The 19,404-nt window shown below is 45.2% G+C and overlaps 2 protein-coding genes across 3 annotated transcripts in view; one reads left to right on the top strand and one right to left on the bottom strand.

Annotated features, from left to right (window-relative positions):
* Positions 1-19,404, bottom strand: part of LOC121273703 (zinc finger protein 229-like) — a 1,112,939-nt gene that overhangs the window by 320,924 nt on the left and 772,611 nt on the right. The gene's annotated exons all lie outside the window — the stretch shown is intronic.
* Positions 7,820-9,910, top strand: LOC121273714 (zinc finger protein 239-like). 2 transcript variants are annotated; one of them, XR_005942062.1, is made up of 3 exons: positions 7,820-7,906; positions 8,357-8,487; positions 8,707-9,066. XR_005942062.1 is itself a non-coding variant. In XM_041180878.1 (2 exons), exon 2 carries the CDS (start codon positions 9,070-9,072, stop codon positions 9,658-9,660), a length of 591 nt encoding a protein of 196 aa, XP_041036812.1. In that variant the 5' UTR covers positions 7,820-7,906; positions 8,357-9,069; the 3' UTR covers positions 9,661-9,910. The 2 variants fall into 2 exon arrangements, 1 of the variants encoding a protein (XP_041036812.1); XM_041180878.1 differs by having other exon boundaries at positions 8,357-9,910.

Raw genomic sequence — 19,404 nt, 5'->3', positions numbered from 1 at the left:
ACATACACCCTCCCAATTCTCCTGAAGGTTCATGCTGATCGACAGATCCACGCTCACCACTCCCTGTCCAGGACACAGAGATCATAAGAAATATGAGCAGGAGTAGGCCATTTGGCCCATCGAGCCTGCTCCGCCATCGAATGAGATTATGGCTGATCTGCCTCAGCACCATTTTCCTGAACTATCCTCAAAAACCCTTAATATCTTCAATATCCAAAACCTATCAATCACTGTCTTGAATATATTTAACCTGGGGCCTCCATAGTCCTACAGGGATCACTACTGGGGCTCCAACTATTTACAATCCATATTAATGACTTGGATGAAGTAACTGACTGTATTGTAGACAAATTTGTTGATAATACAACAATAGGTAGGGAAGCAAGTTGTGAGGACTTTACAAGAGTCCACAAAGGGATAGCGATAGGTTTAGTGTGGGAGGAAAGTATTGGCAATGGAGTATAATGTGTGAAAATGTGAGGTTGTCCACTTTGGCAGGAAGAATGGAAAAGCAGAATATTATTTAAATGGAGAGAGACTGCAGAATGCTGCAGTACAGAGGGATCTGGGTGTCCTTGCACATGGATCACAAAACGTCAGTCTGCAGGTACAGCAGGTAATGAGGAAGGCAATTGGAATGTAAGCCTTTATTGCAATGACAATAAAGTATAAACGAAGGGAAGTCTCACCGCAGCTGTACAGGGTATTGGTGAGACCACACCTAGAGTACTGTATACAGTGGTGGGCTCTTTCTTTAAGGAGGGATATACTTGCATTGGAAGCAGTTCATAGAAGTTTCACCAGACTGATTGGATTACTCAACAGAGAGTTGGACTCAAGTTTCCAAATGGACTCCGTCTGTGCCATAATGATCCCGGAACTGGAAATATATAACATAGATACAATACTATGTTACAAGACTAGAAATAATAATAAATGTATTTTTTCACAGAACCACAAGTAATATATCTAATATGCACCACATAACAGCACTGGACATATCTCTGATATAAAAACAAAAAAACTGCGGATGCTGGAAATCCAAAACAAAAACAGAATTACCTGGAAAAACTCAGCAGGTCTGGCAGCATCGGCGGAGAAGAGTTGACGTTTCGAGTCCTCATGACCCTTCGACAGAACTTGAGTTCGAGTCCAAGAAAGTGTTGAAATATAAGCTGGTTTAAGGTGTTGGGGGGGGGGGGGGGGGGGGGGGGCGCGGTGGGGGGGGGGGTGCGGAGAGAGAGAGAGAAGTGGAGAGGGTTGGTTTGGTTGTAGGGACAAACAAGCAGTGATAGAAGCAGATCATCAAAAGATGTCAACAACAATAGAACAAAAGAACACATAGGTGTTAAAGTTAGTGTTATTATCTAAACTAATGTGCTAATTAAGAATGGATGGTAGGGCACTCAAGTGGGGGTAGGGCTCTAGTGGGGGTGGGGAGAGCATAAAAGATTTCCTCCCTGTCGCTTGCCATTTTAACACTCCACCCTGCTCTCTTGCCCACATGTCTGTCCTTGGCTTGCTGCATTGTTCCAGTGAAGCCCAACGCAAACTGGAGGAACAACACCTCATCTTCCAACTAGGCACTTTACAGCCTTCCGGACTGAATATTGAATTCAACAACTTTAGGTCTTGAGCTCCCTCCCCCATCCCCACCCCCTTTCTGTTTCCCCCCTTCCTTTTTTTTCCAATAAATTATATAGATTTTTCTTTTCCCACCTATTTCCATTATTTTTAAATATTTTAAAATCTTTTATGCTCTCCCCACCCCCACTAGAGCTATACCTTGAGTGCCCTACCATCCATTCTTAATTAGCACATTCGTTTAGATAATATCACCAACTTTAACACCTGTGTTCTTTTGTTCTATTGTTGTTGATGATCTGCTTCTATCACTGCTTGTTTGTCCCTACAACCAAACCAACCCTCTCCACTTCTCTCTCTCTCTCTCTCTCTCCACCGCACCCCCCCCCCAACCCCACCCCCACCCCCACCCCCACACACACCTTAAACCAGATTATATTTCAACTCTTTCTTGGACTCGAACTCAAGTTCTGTTGAAGGGTCATGAGAACTCAAAACGTCAACTCTTTTCTTCTTCGCCGATGCTGCCAGACCTGCTGAGTTTTTTCAGGTAATTCTGTTTTTGTTCTGGACATATCTCTGTCCTATATTAATTTATTGTCCCCTTAAATGTCAGCCACCCCTTTAATTGTGAACATTAGGAAAGAGACCATCCTTTTAGCCAGACAAATAAATGTGTCAAGCTGAGGGAGCAAAGGATGTCAATATCTTTAAGAGAGAGAGACCTGGGCCAACATTTCCAGAGTCTGCACCCTCCCTGGATTCACTTCCTTTCCCTTCAGTTCCTGCAAGTCAACAATTTCCCCCAGAATGAGAAAAGAAAGTGTTTTATTCACAGATGTTGGACACAGGAGGAAGTTTTAGTCTGTGTGAAGCTCAATCTTCATTCACACAAACCTCGCGCTCTGATTGGCTGGAGGACCAGAGTCCTTCCGGTCCTCCAAGTCTTCCTCAGGATACCGCAAAGGTCGGGGTGGGGTGTGGCGGGCTCTTCCTGCACATGCGCAGCTTCCTCTCTCTCTCTCTCTCTCTCTCTCTCTCTACCCCCCCCCCCCCCCCCCCCCCCCCCCCCCCAAAAAAAACAAACGCTCCATCGGACATGCGCAGTCCCGGGCCGCACGCCCGCGCGGCAGATAGAGCGGTTTTCCCCGGCACGGTGGATTGTGGGAGCTTCCGCCACATTACTGATCTGGAGCCCTGTCTCCAAACTCCTGGGACTGGGATGGAAAGTGGGGGTGGAGGGTGGCGCGGTGAGCCAACCTGACACAATGTACATGTGGGTTATCACTGGATTTGATTGTGATGCCCCCTTAGCAAAACAGTTTGTTAACTTCAGGTGTAAAGATTTAGACACCTGGGTGACATATTGGGGAGGTCAATCGGTGAGTGTGAAACTGAACCCGTGAGTCAGAACTTTTAGGGGAGGAGAATTGGGGAAAAAGCTGGAGGAGAATGGTCGGATGAATTAGTTACAATCAATAGGGAGGAGGGAATGTCGGGCGCAGAGATTTATAGCTTGACAGGCGGCAGGATAGTGGCACTGTCAGTGAGCTGGTATTCCAGAGACCCCGGGTAATTCTCTGGGGTCCTGAGTTCGAATATCACCATGGCAGCTAGCAAAATTTGAATTCAACGAATACCTGGAGCTTAAGGTTTGATGATGACAGTGAAACCATTGCCGATTGTTGCAAAAACCTTTCTGATTCCATAAGGAAATCTTCTGTCCTTACCCAGTCTGGCCTACATGTGACTCCAGACCCACAGCAATGTGGATGACTCTTACATGGCCTCTGAAAAGGGCAATTTGGGACGATCCACCCGCATCCCAGAAACGACTGAGAAAAAGGGAGTCAGATGTTCTATGACATAGACAACTATATCAGCTTTTGTCAACTTCTGTTTCAAAATGCTCCTTGGGACCTTGATCTTGAACCTGCAATGGACTATGTCAGAATTCAAGACCATTCTGGACTCAATTACATTGCAAATACAGCACAGAAACAGGACGTTTTGTTACATTAAAAGTGCTGTATAAATACAGGTTGTTGCTTTATTGCCACTTCAACTCCCTCACTGCCCCCTAACTCCAAGACCCCTATGATGAACAGTCTGATCGACAATCTCATACCCACAGCATAGCCCAGCCCAGCCCAGCCATTCTCAGTGAATCTCCTCTTCTCAGGCTCCCTTGTGATTCTGTCCCTGCTCTCTCACTGTGCTGAGTTCAGCTGTGAACAAAACATTTTTGTCTTCAGATTTTCACTCTGAAAGGTTTAATGCACCAGGAGATGATGAATAGGCTGGGTCACTTCACTCTTAGAAAGACAAGGCTGAGGGCGAATGGAGGTTTATAAATTTCTGAAATGTTTTGATAGACACAGAGAATGTTTCCACTTGTAGGAGGAAGAGCAAAACTAGAGGCCACCAACACAAGACAGTGACTTATAAATCTAATTGGGAATTCAGGAGAAACTTCTTTCACAGAGAGCAGTGAGAATGTGGAACTCACCACCACAGGGAGTGGTGGAGGTGAATAACATAGTTACATTTAAGGGGAAACTGGGTAAACACGTGGGGAAGAAATGAATAAGGATTCACTGAGAGCGAGATGAGAAAGAATGCGAGGAGGCTCAAGTGAAGTATAAACACTGGCATGGATTGGATGGGCTGAATGGCCTGTTTTTGTGCTGTATATTCAATGTATTTGAGTCTGGTATTGCCTTTAACTCTGACATTGTCCATTCTGGGTTAAAGGGAAAACTGTTTAACTCACAGAAAAACACTTCAGCTCATTGCTTCCAGCTATTGTCTAATCACTGCCTCTTGTCAGTCAGGTGTCCGCGTGAGCAGCCAAGACATTCAATTCAACTGCAAACATCTCATGTGATTTGTTTCAATATAACTTTGAAGAGCAGGTCTTTTGAAAGTGGTCTGAAGCTATTTAAATTTACTGGGCCCCAGTCATTTCCTAAAACAATTATGATTTATCAGCCAGTCTTTTTCAAATTGGAGAATATGTGCCCACGTTAATGGCACCCCATCCACCACCTTAAATATTCACTCCCTCCACCAGTGATGTACAGTGGCTGCAATGTGCAAGGCACTGCATTGACTCACCAAGGCACCTTGAACATTACGTTCCAACCCCGCTATCTACCATCTCGAATAGCAACAGACACATAGGGACAGCAACAGTTGAGATTTCCCTCCAAGGGCACACCATCCTGATTTGCACCTCTATTTCTCAGGGTCTGTGCATATGAAAAGCACTTCAGCTCAATGAATGTGTACACGCATACCTCTTTAGTTCATGGTCTTTGTGTATTCAAACCCCTTTAGTTCAATGTCTTTGTTTATGCAAACCCCTTTAGATCAGGGTCTGTGTGTACGTAAACCCCTTTCGGTCAGAGTCCGAGTGTACTCACACCCCTTTCTATCAGAGGCTGTGTGTACACACACCCCTTTCCATCAGAGTCCGTGTGTACACAAACCCCTTTCGGTCAGAGCCCGTGTGTACGCAAACCCCTTTTGGTCAGAGCCCGTGTGTACGCAAACCCCTTTTGATCAAAGCCTGTGTGTACACAAACCCCCTTCAATCAGAGTCCTTGTGTACGCAAACCCCTTTTGATCAGAGCCTGTGTGTACGCAAAACCCTTTCGATCAAAGCCAGTGTGTAAGGAAACCCCTTTCAATCAGAGCCTGTGTGTATGCAAACCCCTTTCAAACAAAGCACATATGTACACAAACCCCTTTCGATCAGACCTGTGTGTACCCAAACTCCTTTCAATCAGAGCCTGTGTGCACCCAAACCCCCTTTGATCAGAGCCCTTGTGTACGCAAACACCTTTCGATCAAAGCCAGCGTGTACAGAAACCCCTTTAATCAGAGCCTGTGTGTATGGAAACCCCTTTTGATCAGAGTCTGTCTGTACGTAAACCCCTTTTGATCAGAGTCTGTGTGTACACAAACCCCTTTTAGCTCAGTGTCACCTTGCTCGGCCCATCCTGCTGCATTCTGGGCAGGCTTTAACTTGACCATTTCCTGATCTTTAGCCACTATCCTCTGATTCCCAGCTATCTCTATATTTATAAGTGTGGCTGTGCAGTAAGATCCCGAACCTAAACTTGGGAGTGGTTTATATGTTAAAAACCCCTTGATTCTACATTAGTTAAAAAAAGGCTGAAATGCCTCACCTTAAATAAAGTATTTCATTGGCTGAGGGGATGGAAGATGTTGTGTGGTACAAATTCTTCACACACAATGTACAGCACAGAACCAGGCCGTTCAGTCCATCTCATTTACACTGTGCACGAGTCTCCTCCCATTTTACTTCATCAAGCCCCATCTTTCTTCCTCCTGAACACACCGAGCTCCCCATAAATGGATCTATGTTATTTGTCTCAACACTCTGTGTGAGAGCGAGTTCCACATTCTCACCACTCTCTGGTTGAAGCATCATATTCTCTTAACTTTCTTCTTGCCCCTTTTAGTTGTTGCCCAGTTTCTCAGCTCGATCTACTGATCCTCGAATGGGACGAAGGACAGAGAAAGGATGAGGCAACTGGGACTTCTCATCGAACACCAGGGCTCAGTCAGTCTCATACTCTAGCCTCTGAGTCTGAAGGTCGTGGGTTCAGTCCCACTCCAGAGACTCGAGTCCCCCATTTCCAGGGCTGACACTCTTTCAGTCTTCAATTGCCAAGTTCCTAAACTCTGGAATTCCCTCCCTTAACCCCTCCACTTCTCTCTCTCCTCCTTTAAGTCTATGCTTAAAACCTACCTTTACTTCTCTCAGTGACATCAGAGACTTGACAAACTGTGTGTCCAAAACAAAGCTGATTGATTTGACATTTATCCAGAATATTAATCTCCAGCCCAGTAACAGGAATTATTATCAACAGCAGAAACAGACCTCAACTGTCAGAATGAACATGGTTCAGTCCTAGATGTGATTAGCAGCAGCAGTAAAAGCAGAACCCAACCCCTGCAGTCAAGGAAACACCCACTGGTGTGTCAGGAAGTGGGATGAGCAAGTGAATCCCTTCCCACATTTGGAACATTTAATCAGCCTCTCACCAGTCTGAAATCGCTAATAGCCAACAGGTTGGGAATCAATCCATTCCCACATACGGAGCAGGTGAATGGCCTCACACATATGTAATTGTGCTCACTGAGGGAGTGAATCCTTTTCCTCCTTCTTGAGTTAACTGCCCAAAGACAGGTCTGATCCACAATGCCACAACCTCCACCACGGGCGGATAGGGCAAGGAAGCAGATCCTGAATCCAACCCAGCCAGAACTTGTTGTCCCACCAATCTGATATACGCTCACCTTCCAGGCGACTGAGCCAATCAGCCCCACAAGGAGTGGGAGTTGCTCTGGCAACATACACTGTTTGTTACACTCAACTCACAGTCTGGAGCTATGGATAGTGATGAACATGGCTCCAATTTCCTTCCACCATGTGGCTGAGCAGAAATCTCTCCCTCTCTTACCACCTGTCATTGATGTGTGTTGGAAGGTTTTACAAGTTGATACTAAACCTGTTTGGCTGCATCGTGAAGACACTTTCCTTGGCCATCAAGTCCTGGAGTTGGACTTGAACCAGGAGCTTCTGGTTCAAAGGCTGGGGCACTACCCACTGCTCCACAAGACCTCCTCCATTTCCGATTGCCCTCCCCGGTATGTCACCCAGGTGCCTACATCTTTACAGAAAGCGAGTCATATTCTACTCGAAACATTAACTCTATTTCTCTCTCCACAGATGATTCCAGACCTGTTGAGTGTCTCCAGCACTTTCTCTTTCTATTTCAGTCTAAATCTTTACACCTGAAGTTAACAAACTGTTTTGCTAAGGGGACGTCACAATCAAATCCAGTCACTACCCACATGCACTTTGTGTTAGGATAAGGTCACTGCGCCCCCCACCCCCACTTTCCATCCCTGTCCAAGACGTTTGGAGACTGGGCTCCGGATGAATAATGGCAGCCGTAGCTCCCACAATCCGCCGCGCTAGGGAAACCGCTTTATCCGCCGCGCGGGCAGGCGACCCGGGACTGCGCATGTCCAAGGAAGAGGGGAAGGTACGCAAGTGCGGAGAGCGGCGTTCCTCATTGGCTAACAGTTGTAGCGACGTGGGGTCAAAGTGTCTCCCACCGTCACGAATGCTTCCGCTGCCCTATTGTTTTCATGCCGTGGATTGACCAATGGCGAGAATTGGAGGACCGGAAGGACCCTGGTCCTCCAACCAATCAGCGCGGGCTTTGTGTGAATGAAGATTAAGCTTCGCATAGACAGAAACTTCCTCCTGTGTCCAACATCTGTGAGTAAAACACTTTCTTTTCTCCCCCTTTCCATTTCTTTTCTCATTCTGGGGGGAAATTGTTGACTTGCAGGATCTGAAGGAAAAGGAAGTGAATCCAGGGAGGGTGCAGACTCTGGCCCAGGTCTCTCTCTCTTAAAGACATTGACATCCTTTGCTCCCTCAGCTTGACACATTTATTTGTCTGGCTAAAAGGATGGTCTCTTTCCTCATGTTCACAATGAAAGGGGTGGTTTCCCCAGGAGATGGCTGACATTTAAAGGACAATAAATTAATATAGGACAGAGATATGTTTGTAGTTGTTATATGGTATATATTAGATATGTTATTTATGGTTCAGGAATAAAGTACTTTTATTATTATTTCTAGTCTTTTAATATATGTAGGTCCTGACATATTCAATATATTTTTGGCTGTGTAATCAAGCTCATTTATTATTATTCATTACAGCACAGAAAGAGTACATCTGGCAACTCGAGTCCAAGATCGCTGCCTAAATAAAGTTCTTCCTCACATTCCCCCTGTATCTTTCACCAGTAAATATACTTCTATGAAGATTTTCAAGTCTTGGACAGGAATCGGTGAGCTTGCGTCTTTTGATGAGCATGAATCGGCACCAGGAGAATTGGGAGGGCATACATTAGGTGCAGCAGGGTGATAATGGAGGGAGAGTGTGTGGGATGGAGATTTACAGCTTTTGGGGAATGAGAAAGGAAAGAATGCTCCATACAACTAGAATTGTTCTTTCTGAATTTCTGTCCTGTACTGACAGTGATGAATTTTGTAAACTCCTTCTACAGTATATCAGAAGAGGAGGATTTGCAGACAGAATCTCAATGTAAACATCACATCAAGATCTGATAGAGCAACCCATTTCATCAGGACCTGAATATCACCAGCCTTTGAACCTAGAAAGAGAAATGTTTGTCTTTTCTGTCTGCCTCAATCAGTTTTAAACCTCTATGTGACTGGAAAAGCACCGAGACACACACACCCGAGTGAGAGTGTTCCAGTGCACTGACTCTGGAAAGAGCTTTCACCAGCTACACAGACTGAAAAAACATCACACCATTCACAGTGAGGAGAGCCATTCTACATGTTCTGTGCGTGGATGAGGCTTTAACTGACCGTTGGACCTGGAGAGACACAAAGACACCTGCACCATGGAGAAACCATGGAAATGTGGGGACTGTGGGAAAGGATTCAGACGCCCATCTCAGCTGGAAATCCATAGACGCAGTCACACCGGGGAGAGGCCGTTCACCTGCTGTGTGTGTGGAAAGGGTTTCAGTCATTTATCCAACATAATGTCACACAAACTAGTTCACAGCGGTGAGAGACCGTTCACCTGCTCTGAGTGTGGGAAGGGATTCAGATCCCCATCTAAGCTAAAGATTCACCGACGCACTCACACCGGGGAGAAGCCATTCACCTGCTCTGAGTGTGGGAAGGGATTCACTCAGTCATCAAACCTGCAGACACACCAAAGAGTTCACACTGGGGAGAGACCATTCACCTGCTCTGCGTGTGGGAAGGCATTCAGTGATTCATCTGGCCTGCGGACACATCAGCGAGTTCATACCGGGGAGAGGCTATTCACCTGCTCTGAGCGTGGGAAGGGATTCAGAGATTCATCTACTCTGCTGACTCACCAGCGAGTTCACACAGGGGAAAGGCCGTTCATCTGTCCTGTGTGTGGGAAGGGCTTCACTCAGTCAAGCAACCTCCTGAGACACCAGCGAGTTCACAAGTGATTCGGGGGGGTTGGATTCTGCTGTAATTGCTGCTGTTAATCACATCCAGGACTGAACCATGTTCATTCTGACACTTGGTGAAGTGGGAGGGTTGAAGGGTTTCTTTCTGCTGGACTGGTCGGTCTCACGACTTTGCTTCCAGTGGGCTGATGCTCTTTGAGCCTGGGAGTGCACATTTCCACTGAAATAATCCAGAAAAGCTGAGGAAGTACATTTATTTTAACCTAGATAGTAAATAATGCTTTTCTTACTACTGGAGGTATATCTGAAGTAAGTACATTTGACTCTGTTCCATTGAGTCTACAGCACAGGGCCAGGCCAGTCGGTTCAATTGGTCTCTGTCAGTATTTATTCTCTACATGAGCCTCCACCTGCCCCTCTTCATCTCCCCCATCAGCATATCCTTATATTGCTTTCTCCCTCATTTATGTATCTAGCTTCCCCTTAAATGTATTCATACTATTCACCTCAACCACTCGCTGTGGTAGCGAGTTCCACATTCTCACCACTTGCTGGATAAAGGGGTTTCTCATGAAATCCTGATTGGCTTATCGAACCCCTTCATCATCTTAAAGACTTACATCAGGTCACCCTTCAATCTTCTCTTTTCTAGAGAAAAGCAGCCCCAGCCTTTCCTGAGGGTTAAATGCTCTCAGTTCTGGTATTATTCTTGTGAATCTTTGTTGCCCCTTCTCCAGCACCTCTATTTCCTTTTTCTAAATGGAGATCACAAATTTTGACAGTACTCCCAGTGTAGTCTCACCATGGTTTGAAACAAGTTGAACATAATCTCCCTGTTTTTCGATTCTATCCCTCTAGAATGAAACCCTATATCTGGGCCCCACACTTCAGGAAAGATGTGTAGTTCGTAGAGAGGGAGCAGAGGAGATTGACGAGAATGGCACCAGGGATGAAAGGACCTGGAGGCAGATTCAGTTATAGTTTTCCAGAGAGAACTGGATCATTATCTGAAGAGGAGAAATTGGCAGGGTTATGGGGAAAAGGCGGGTGAGTGGCTTTGTGTGAGTTGCTCTTGCAGAGAGCTGGCACAGACACAATGGGCTGAATGGCCTCCTTCAGTGTTGGAACCATTCCATGATCCTAGAACACCAGCTCGCTGATTCTATTCAACACGGCATGATGGTGGGTAACACTCTTGCCTCTGAGTCAGGAGGTGGGGGGTTCGAATCCCCACTCCAGAGACTCGAGCCCCCATAATCCAGGGCCCACACTCCCAGTGCCAGTACTGAGTGGGAGCGGTCCCGTCGGAGGGACTGTCTACCGAGTGAGACATTAATCCGAGGGCCCCGTCTGCCCTCAGATGGATGTACAAGACCGAATGGCCACAATTGGACGGAGAGCTGGAGGGTGAGGAGTTCACTCCCAGTGTCCTGGGGCCTCATATCCATCCCTCAACCAAACACAGTAAAAAAAAACAGTTGATCTGGTCATCATCACATTGCAGTCAGTGGGATCTTGCTGTGCATAAATTGGCTTCCGTGATTCCTACGGTAACTACACTTCAGGAAGTATTTCATCTGCAGTGAAACTTTTTGAGATGCCGTGAGGTGGTGAAAGGTGCTATTTAAATGCAAGTTTCTTTTTAAATCGACAAGCACCTATCCTTTGGGGCAGATCATCCATACAAATATATCAATCAGGAGCAGGAGTGGGCCATTCGGCCCCTCGAGTCTGCTGCTCCTTTCACGAAGATCATGGCTGATCTGATTGCGGTTTCAACTCCACATTCCGCCTTTCCCCGATAACCTTTGACTCCCTTGTTAGTCAAGAATCTATCTGCCTTTGCCTAAAATATATTCATTGACCCTGAATCCACTGCTGTCTGGAAGAGAGTTCCAGAGACACATGACCCTCTGCGAGAAAACGATTCTTCTCATTTCCATCTTAAATGGGAAACCCTTATTTTTAAACAATGTCCCCTAGTTCTAGTCTCTCCCACAGGGAAACTTCCTTTCAGCATCCACCCTGTCAAGTCCCCTCAGGATCTTAGAGGTTTCAATAAGATCACCTCCCATTCTTCTAAACTCCAGTGGATACAGGCCCAGCCTGTCCAACCTTGCCTCCTCAGATAACCACCCATCCCAGGTATCAGTCGAGTGAACCTTCTCTGAACAGCTTCTAAAGTACTTTCCCTTTCTGATATAAGGTGACCAGAACATGTCACAATACTCTACATGTGGTCTCACAACACCATGTACATCAGGAGCATGAGCCAGCCGACAGGGGGGCAGGAATTCCCAGTGTGGACCGAGGCTGCTTCCCTTCAGAGGCCACGGAATCCATTGTGGGATTTGGCCATTCAAAGAGGGGGCCTTGACTTGCTGGTCTGAGAATCCAGCCCTTTTCCCCCTGTGTAATGCTGGCTGAGAATAGACATCAGGGCTGCTCAATGTACTGAAAGTGATTTGCTTTTGTTCTTCAAAATCAAACTGGAAGGAAAGGGATAAAATTCTGAAATGTGAAAAGGGGAATTCCAGACATTATTGACATCACTGTACGTATTACAGAAACACATTTATTTATCTGTGTTCAGAGACTCTCTCAGCACAGAAGGGGCCCATTGAGCCCATTGTGTCTGTACTGGCTCTTTAAAAGAGCCACTCAATTAGTCCCACTATCCTGCCCTTTCCCCATGAGCCCTGCAAACTAATACCCATCCAGGATTTATCCAATTCCCTTTGTTGAATCTGCTTCCACAAGCCTTTCAGGCACTGCATTCCGGATCACAACACCTCATTATGTAAAGATTTATCTTCCTCATTTCTTCTCTGGCTTTAATGTCAATCACCTTCAATCTGTGTCCTCTGGTTAACAACCCTTTTGTCAGTGGAAACAGTTTCTCTTTATGTCCTCGATGTAAACCATTTATGATCTTGTTGTGAGGAGCCCGTTTTTGGATAATTTGAAGAACATTGAATTAGAAGTCTGCAATATTAATTCAGGGCTGTGAATGTGCTATTCGTCAATAAATCACGGGTGAATTAAGCTACCCAGCGGGAACACCTGGAGAGGGAAGAGATGCTTTGTGTATCAAAATTAACAAAGAACCACTGTTGCCAGGCTGAAGACTTTTGTTGATTGGCTAAAAACCCCTGGCCTAAGAGAAGTATTCTTTGAACATCTTAGTCCTTTAAAACACTCAGTTAGATTGTTTGTGTGCCTTCGAAGCAGGCTGGAAGAAAAGACTCTCCTCCCTTCTCTCTGCCCCACCTTTGTGTTAAACCTTCCTCAGAAACATCTCATCAGGATAATTTATCTGTGTTTTTTGGAAGTTTGCAACATTGTGATAAATAAGAGTCATCAAGGACAGTTTCACCAAAAAATCCGTCTGGAGGAACCTCTATAACTATTGTGACCAGAATTCAGTTAGATCAACATCGTTGTGATCCTTTTTAAAGAAACTCTGCCATACTCCAGCCTCTGCAGGGGACTGTGTTTGTTTTGTCCTGTTTTGTGTTTGTATGTGTATGTGTGTGTGTGTGTATGTGTGTGCGTGTGTGTGTGTGTGTATGTGTGTGTGTGTGCGTATGTGTGTATATGTGTGTGTGTGTGTGTGTGTAGGGGGGCGGGGGGGTTCAAAAATATGGTTTTTTTTATAAGGGGAAATCGTTGCACTTCTAAATTGCAAGTTGTATGTTAACCAGTTCATTTACTTGTTTTAAAAAAGTAGTTTGTTTTATAATAATTCAACTTTTTGGGCTGACTGACAAAAGCCTTGTTAGAGTTTTTTTAGGCTGGGAATAACAGTAGCAAAGGGTAACAATTGGCCTGTTTTGTGGATGAATTAAACATTTAAACTATTGTTATGGTCTGTGAGGTAGTGGGGCTAGAATTCACTGTACAATCCTCCCATCTCGCTCCGTAACATTGTCTAAACTCAGATAAAAAGAAAGATCCTGAACAGCCCAATTGTTCTGCTCCATGGAACCATGTATGGAAATGATTCAGTCCAATAAAATTAACTCAGGAACAACAATACCAATTGTCTGATGACAACTGGCCTGATTCGAGATGTAGTAATGTTAATTCAAGGGTTAAAAGTGGGTTTTAAGAACCACCTTGGGTTTGTGAGTTGGATGTTATTCTTGGAGGTACTGAGTAACCCCTGAGGGCAGGATTGTGGGAAATCACTGTTGGTTCAGGAGCCTGTGGAAGATTCACACTCATCCCTGCGGTGGTCGTCCAATTGAGGTGAGGAAAGTCGCTCGTGTATTTTGTAAGTAAACCTTTTTCTTTTAAATAAATATCAATGTTATTTGCTATTTTAGAGTCTGGCCTCACCTGATGGTTAAGTCTCCTTTGAACTAAAGTATTTTAGAGGGTCAATTTGGAACTAAGAAATTAGGTGCCTGCAACCAAATTAAACTAACCCTAAATTTTAATTATACACGCCTATAGAGAACATCGAGGAGATGCAAGAAAGATTCACAGGGCTGATATCAGAACTAAGAGTATTTAAGTTACAGGGTAGAGTGAACAGGCTGCGGAAGTCAAGGCTGAGGGTTGACCTGAGAAAGGACCTCCAGGTTATGAATAGGTGCAACAGGTTTGATGTTATCAAGTCATCACTGTCAGTACAGGATAGAAACTCAGTAATGACAATTCTAATTATCAAAAAATCATGTTTCTTCCCCTTTCAAATTATAAATATCTGCCACCCCCAATACAACCCCTTCTCCCTATTAAATTTAACACTAATTCATCCTACTATCCTCCTCCTGCTTCTCCACAATTCTCCTCCCCTGAAGGTTCAGTTTCACACTCACTTATTGCCCTCCTCAATATGTCACCCAGGTGTCTAAATCTTTACACCTGAAGTTAACAAACTGTTTTGCTAAGGGGGCGTCACAGATAAATCCAGTGACTAAGCACATAAGACCATAAGACATGGGAGCAGAAATTAGACCATTCGGCCCATTGAGTCTGCTCCGCCATTCAATCATGGCTGATAAGTTTCTCAACCCCATTCTCCCGCCTTCTCCCTGTAACCTTTGATCCCCTTACCAATCAAGAACCTATCTATCTCAGTCTTAAATACACTCAATAACCTGGCCTCCACAGCCTTCTGTGGCAATAAATTCCATAGATTCACCACTCTCTGCTTAAAGAAGTTTCTCCTCATCTCTGTTCTAAAAGGTCTTCCCTTTACTTTGAGGCTGTGCCCTCGGGTCCTAGTCTCTCCTACTAATGGTAACATCTTCCCCATGTCCACTCTATCCAGGCCTCTCAGTATTCTCAGAGATAAAAACAAAAAACTGCGGATGCTGGAAATCCAAAACAAAAACAGAATTACCTGGAAAAACTCAGCAGGTCTGGCAGCATCGGCGGAGAAGAAAAGAGTTGACGTTTCGAAACATCAACTCTTCTCTGCCGATGCTGCCAGATCTGCTGAGTTTTTCCAGGTAATTCTGTTTTTGTTGTTTTCCTCTCAGTATTCTGTAAGTTTCAATCAGATCCCCCCTCATCCTTCTAAACTCCATTGAGTATAGACCCAGAGTCCTCAAATGTTCCTCATATGTTAAGCCTTTCATTCCTGGGATTATTCTCGTGAACCTCCTCTGGACCCTCTCCAGGGCCAGCACATCATTCCTGAAATACAGGGCCCAAAATTGCTCACAATATTCCAAATGTGGTCTGACCAGAGCCTTATAAAGCCTCAGCAGCACATCCCTGCTTTTATATTCTACCTACATGAACTTTGTGTCAGGATGAGGTCACTGCGCCCCCCACCCCCACTTCCCATCCCAGTCCCAGGAGTTTGGAGACTGGGCTCCGGATGAATAATGGCGGCCGCAGCTCCCACAATCCCCCGCACTGGGGAAACCGCTCTATCTGCCACGTGGGCGGACGCCCCGGGACTGCGCAAGTCCGAGGGAGAGGAGAAGCTGCGCGTGTGCAATGAGTGGTTAAGCTGCGCATGTGCAGGCAGCGCCCATCCCCCTTCCATTCATCCTGAGGGATTGACCAATGGGAAGAATTGCAGGACCGGAAGGAATCTGGTCCTCCAGCCAATCACAGCACGGACTTTGTGTGAATGAAGATTGAGCTTCACACAGACTAAAACTTCCTCCTGTGTCCAACATCTGTGAGTAAAACACTTTCTTTTCTCCCCCTTTCCATTTCTTCTCATTTTGGGGCGAAATTGTTGACTTGCAGGAACTGAAGGGAAAGGAAGTGAATCCAGGGAGGGTGCAGACTCTGGAAAGGTTGGCGCAGGTCTCTCTCTCTTAAAGATATTGTCATCCTTTGCTCCCTCAGATTGACACATTTATTTGTCTGGCTAAAAGGATGGTCTCTTTCCTAATGTTCACAATTAAAGGGGTGGTTTCCCCAGGAGATGGCTGACATTTAAGGGAACAGTAAATTAAACACTAGACAGAGATATGTCTAGTGTTGTTATATGGTACATATTAGATAGAATATTGATGGTTCTGTAACAAAGTACATTTATAATTGATTCTACTCTAATACAGTAGATCACTATGTTATATTTTTCCAGTCATGGTCCGTACAGCGCAACTTGAGTCCATGCCAACTCAGAATGATCCAGTCAGTCCCATTCCCTGCAAGTGTCCATCCAATTTTATTTTGAGATAACTGATTGTCTCCGCTCCCACCATAATCCATGGCAGTGAGTTCTAGGAGAAAACCACATAAATTGGGAGGATGTATATTCGGTACAGCAGAGTGAGAATAGAGGGAGAGCATGTGGTACAGAGATTTACAGCTTCTGAGGAATGAGAGAGGAAAGAATGTTCCATAGAAACACAAATTGTCCATACTGAATTTCTATCCTGTACTGACAGTGATGACTTTTGCCAACTCCTTTTACAGGATATTGGAAGGGGAGGACTTGCTAGAAAGAAATCTCCAAATAAACATCATATTGAGGTCTGACAGAGCATCATTGGTCGTTGAAACTAGAAGGAGAAATGTTTGTTCTCTCTGTGTCAAAACATTTTAAACACGAGTGTGACTGGAAAAGCACTGAGAAGCGCACACCCGAGTGAGAGTGTTTCCAGTGCACTGACTGTGGAAAGAGCTTTAACCAGTTACACAGCCTGAAAAAAACATCGCACCATTCACAGTGGGGAGACATTTTAAGTGTGTTCTCATGAGTGAATGACACTTCAATTGATCATCGAATCTGGAGAGACACAAGGACACCCGCACCATGGTGAAACCATGGAAATGTGGAGACTGTGGGAAGGGATTCAGATCCCCATGTGAGCTGGAAATTCATCAACGCAGTCACACCGGGGAGAAACCATTCACCTGCTCCAAGTGTGGGAAGGGATTCACTCAGTTAGTCATTCTGCAAAATCACCAGCAAGTTCATACTGGGGAAAGACCGTTCACCTGCTCTGTGTGTGGGAAGGGATTCATTCAGTCATCCAACCTGCTGAGACACCAGGGCAGTCACACCAATGAGAAACCCTTGCAATTCTATGAGTGTGGGAGTGGCTTTAAAAGCCCTGCAGACCTGATGTTTCACCAGTGCATTCACACTGAGGAGAGGCCATTCACCTGTTCTGCCTGTGGGAAGGGATTCACTCAGTCATCCAGCCTGCTGAGACACCAGAGCACTCACACCAATGAAAGACCTTTTGAATGCACTGATTGTGGTGGTGGCTTTAAAAACTCTCTGCATCTCATGGTCCACCAGCGGATTCACACTGAGGAGAGACCGTTCACCTGTTCTCACTGTGCAAGAGGTTTAAAAGGTCATCCCACCTGTGGACACATCAGCGAGTTTGCACGGGGGAGAGGTCATTCACCTGTTCTGAGTGTGGAAAGGGACTCCCTGACTCATCCAGCTTGAGGAAGCACCAGTGAGTTCACAAGTGATTCGAGGGGTTGGATTCTGCAGTTATTGCTGGTGTTAATCACATCCAGGACTGAACCATGTTCATTCTGACAGTTGGTGAACTGGGAGGGTCGGAGGGTTTCTTTCTGCTGGACTGGCCAGTCTGACGACTTTGCTTCCACTGGACTGATGTTCTTTGAGCCTGGGAGTGCACATTTCCACTGAAACGATCCACAAAAGCTTATGAAGGACATTTGTTTTATCCTGGAGAGGAAATAGTGTTTTTCCGACCACTACAGGTAGATCTAAAATAAATATATTTGTCTCTGTTCCATTGCGTCTACAGCACAGGGCCAGGCCAGTCGGCTCAATTGGTCTCTGTCAGTATTTATGCTCCACATGAGCCTCCACCCACCCCTCTTCATCTCCCCCCATCAGCATATCCTTCTATTCCTTTCTCCCTCATTTATGTATCTAGCTTCCCCTTAAATATATTCATACTATTCACCTCAACCACTTGCTGTGGTAGCGAGTTTCACATTCTCACCACCTGCTGGGTAAAGAAGTTTCTCATGAAATCCCAATTGGATTATTGAACCCCTTCATCATCTTAAAGTCTTCCATCAGGTCGCCCTTCAGTCTTCCCTTTTCTAGAGGAAAGCAGCCCCAGCCTTTCCTAAGGGTTAAATGCTCTCAGTTCTGATATTATTCTAGTGAATCTCTGTTGCTCCTTCTCCAGTGCCTCTATTTCCTTTTTCTAAATGGACATCACAAATGTTGACAGTACTCCCAGTGTAGTCTAACCATGGTTTGAAACAAGTTGAACATAACCTCCCAGCTTTTCAATTCTATCCCTCGAGTATGGAACCCTATATCTGGGCTCCACGCATTTGGAAAGATGTGAAGCTCTTAGAGAGGGTGCAGAGGAGGTCTATGAGAATGGCACCAGGAATGAGGGACTTCAGTTAGTTGGAGAGACTGGAGCAGCTGAAATTTCTCTCTTTGGATCATGGAGTCATTAGGACACGCAAGGAGACCATTCAGCCCATCAAGTCCATATTCTTTCAAGTGACCATCCAATTGCTTTTTTAAACTGTTAATAGTGTCTGCTTCCACCCCCCTCATGGGCAGTAAGTTCCAGGTCATTACCACTCGCTGTGTGAAAATATTCCTCCTCACATCCCCCCTGCATCTCCTGCCCAAAACCTTAACTCTGTCCCTCTCCTCCTTGTACCACCAGCAAATGGGAGCAGCTTTTCTTTGTCCACCTTATCTAAACCTGTCATAATCTTGTACACCTCTATCAAATCTCCCCTCAACCTCCTTTGCGCCAAGGAGAACAACCCCAGCCTGACGCCCACAATAAAGAGCAAACAAAATATGTTAACGCTTTAAATCAGTTGGGAATGTTTGATTTCTGTTTTAAAGATATGATGAATATATTGTATTGGACAGTAAAGGAATTGGAGTAACTCACCCGGGTGATCAGTGGAATGTATCAATCTGGTATCCACCTACATTCTAGTGAAAGTCAGGGAGGTGCAGATGAGATGAATAAGTTGACAGATCTCTCTGGGAGATATTTACATCCTTACCAATGAATTTTGTTTTAAAGAAAACCACAATTGACAGCCTGGCCACCACCTGAAATATCGGACCATAACAGGGGGAGATAAGCAAAGACAGACACTCACTTTGATAAGCACACTTGAAAGTTCAGAATTTGTGGCCTGATATTGGGATACCGGTGTGAGTGTGCAGATGTGATTTGTTACATGTGAAGACAATAGGACGCGTAAATTCATGGTGAAGTGGACTGAGGAACGGATCTCAAACACACACAGCTACTTGACAAACAACATGACATGAAATGGTTAATGTAATGAGAATGAGATTATATTCTGACATCATCAAAG

The sequence above is a fragment of the Carcharodon carcharias genome (assembly GCF_017639515.1).
Source record: "Carcharodon carcharias isolate sCarCar2 chromosome 27 unlocalized genomic scaffold, sCarCar2.pri SUPER_27_unloc_1, whole genome shotgun sequence".
In the NCBI taxonomy this organism is placed as follows: Eukaryota; Metazoa; Chordata; class Chondrichthyes; order Lamniformes; family Lamnidae; genus Carcharodon; species Carcharodon carcharias.
The sequence above is the reverse complement of the archived record's forward strand: the minus strand, read 5'-3'. Positions and strand labels throughout refer to the sequence as shown.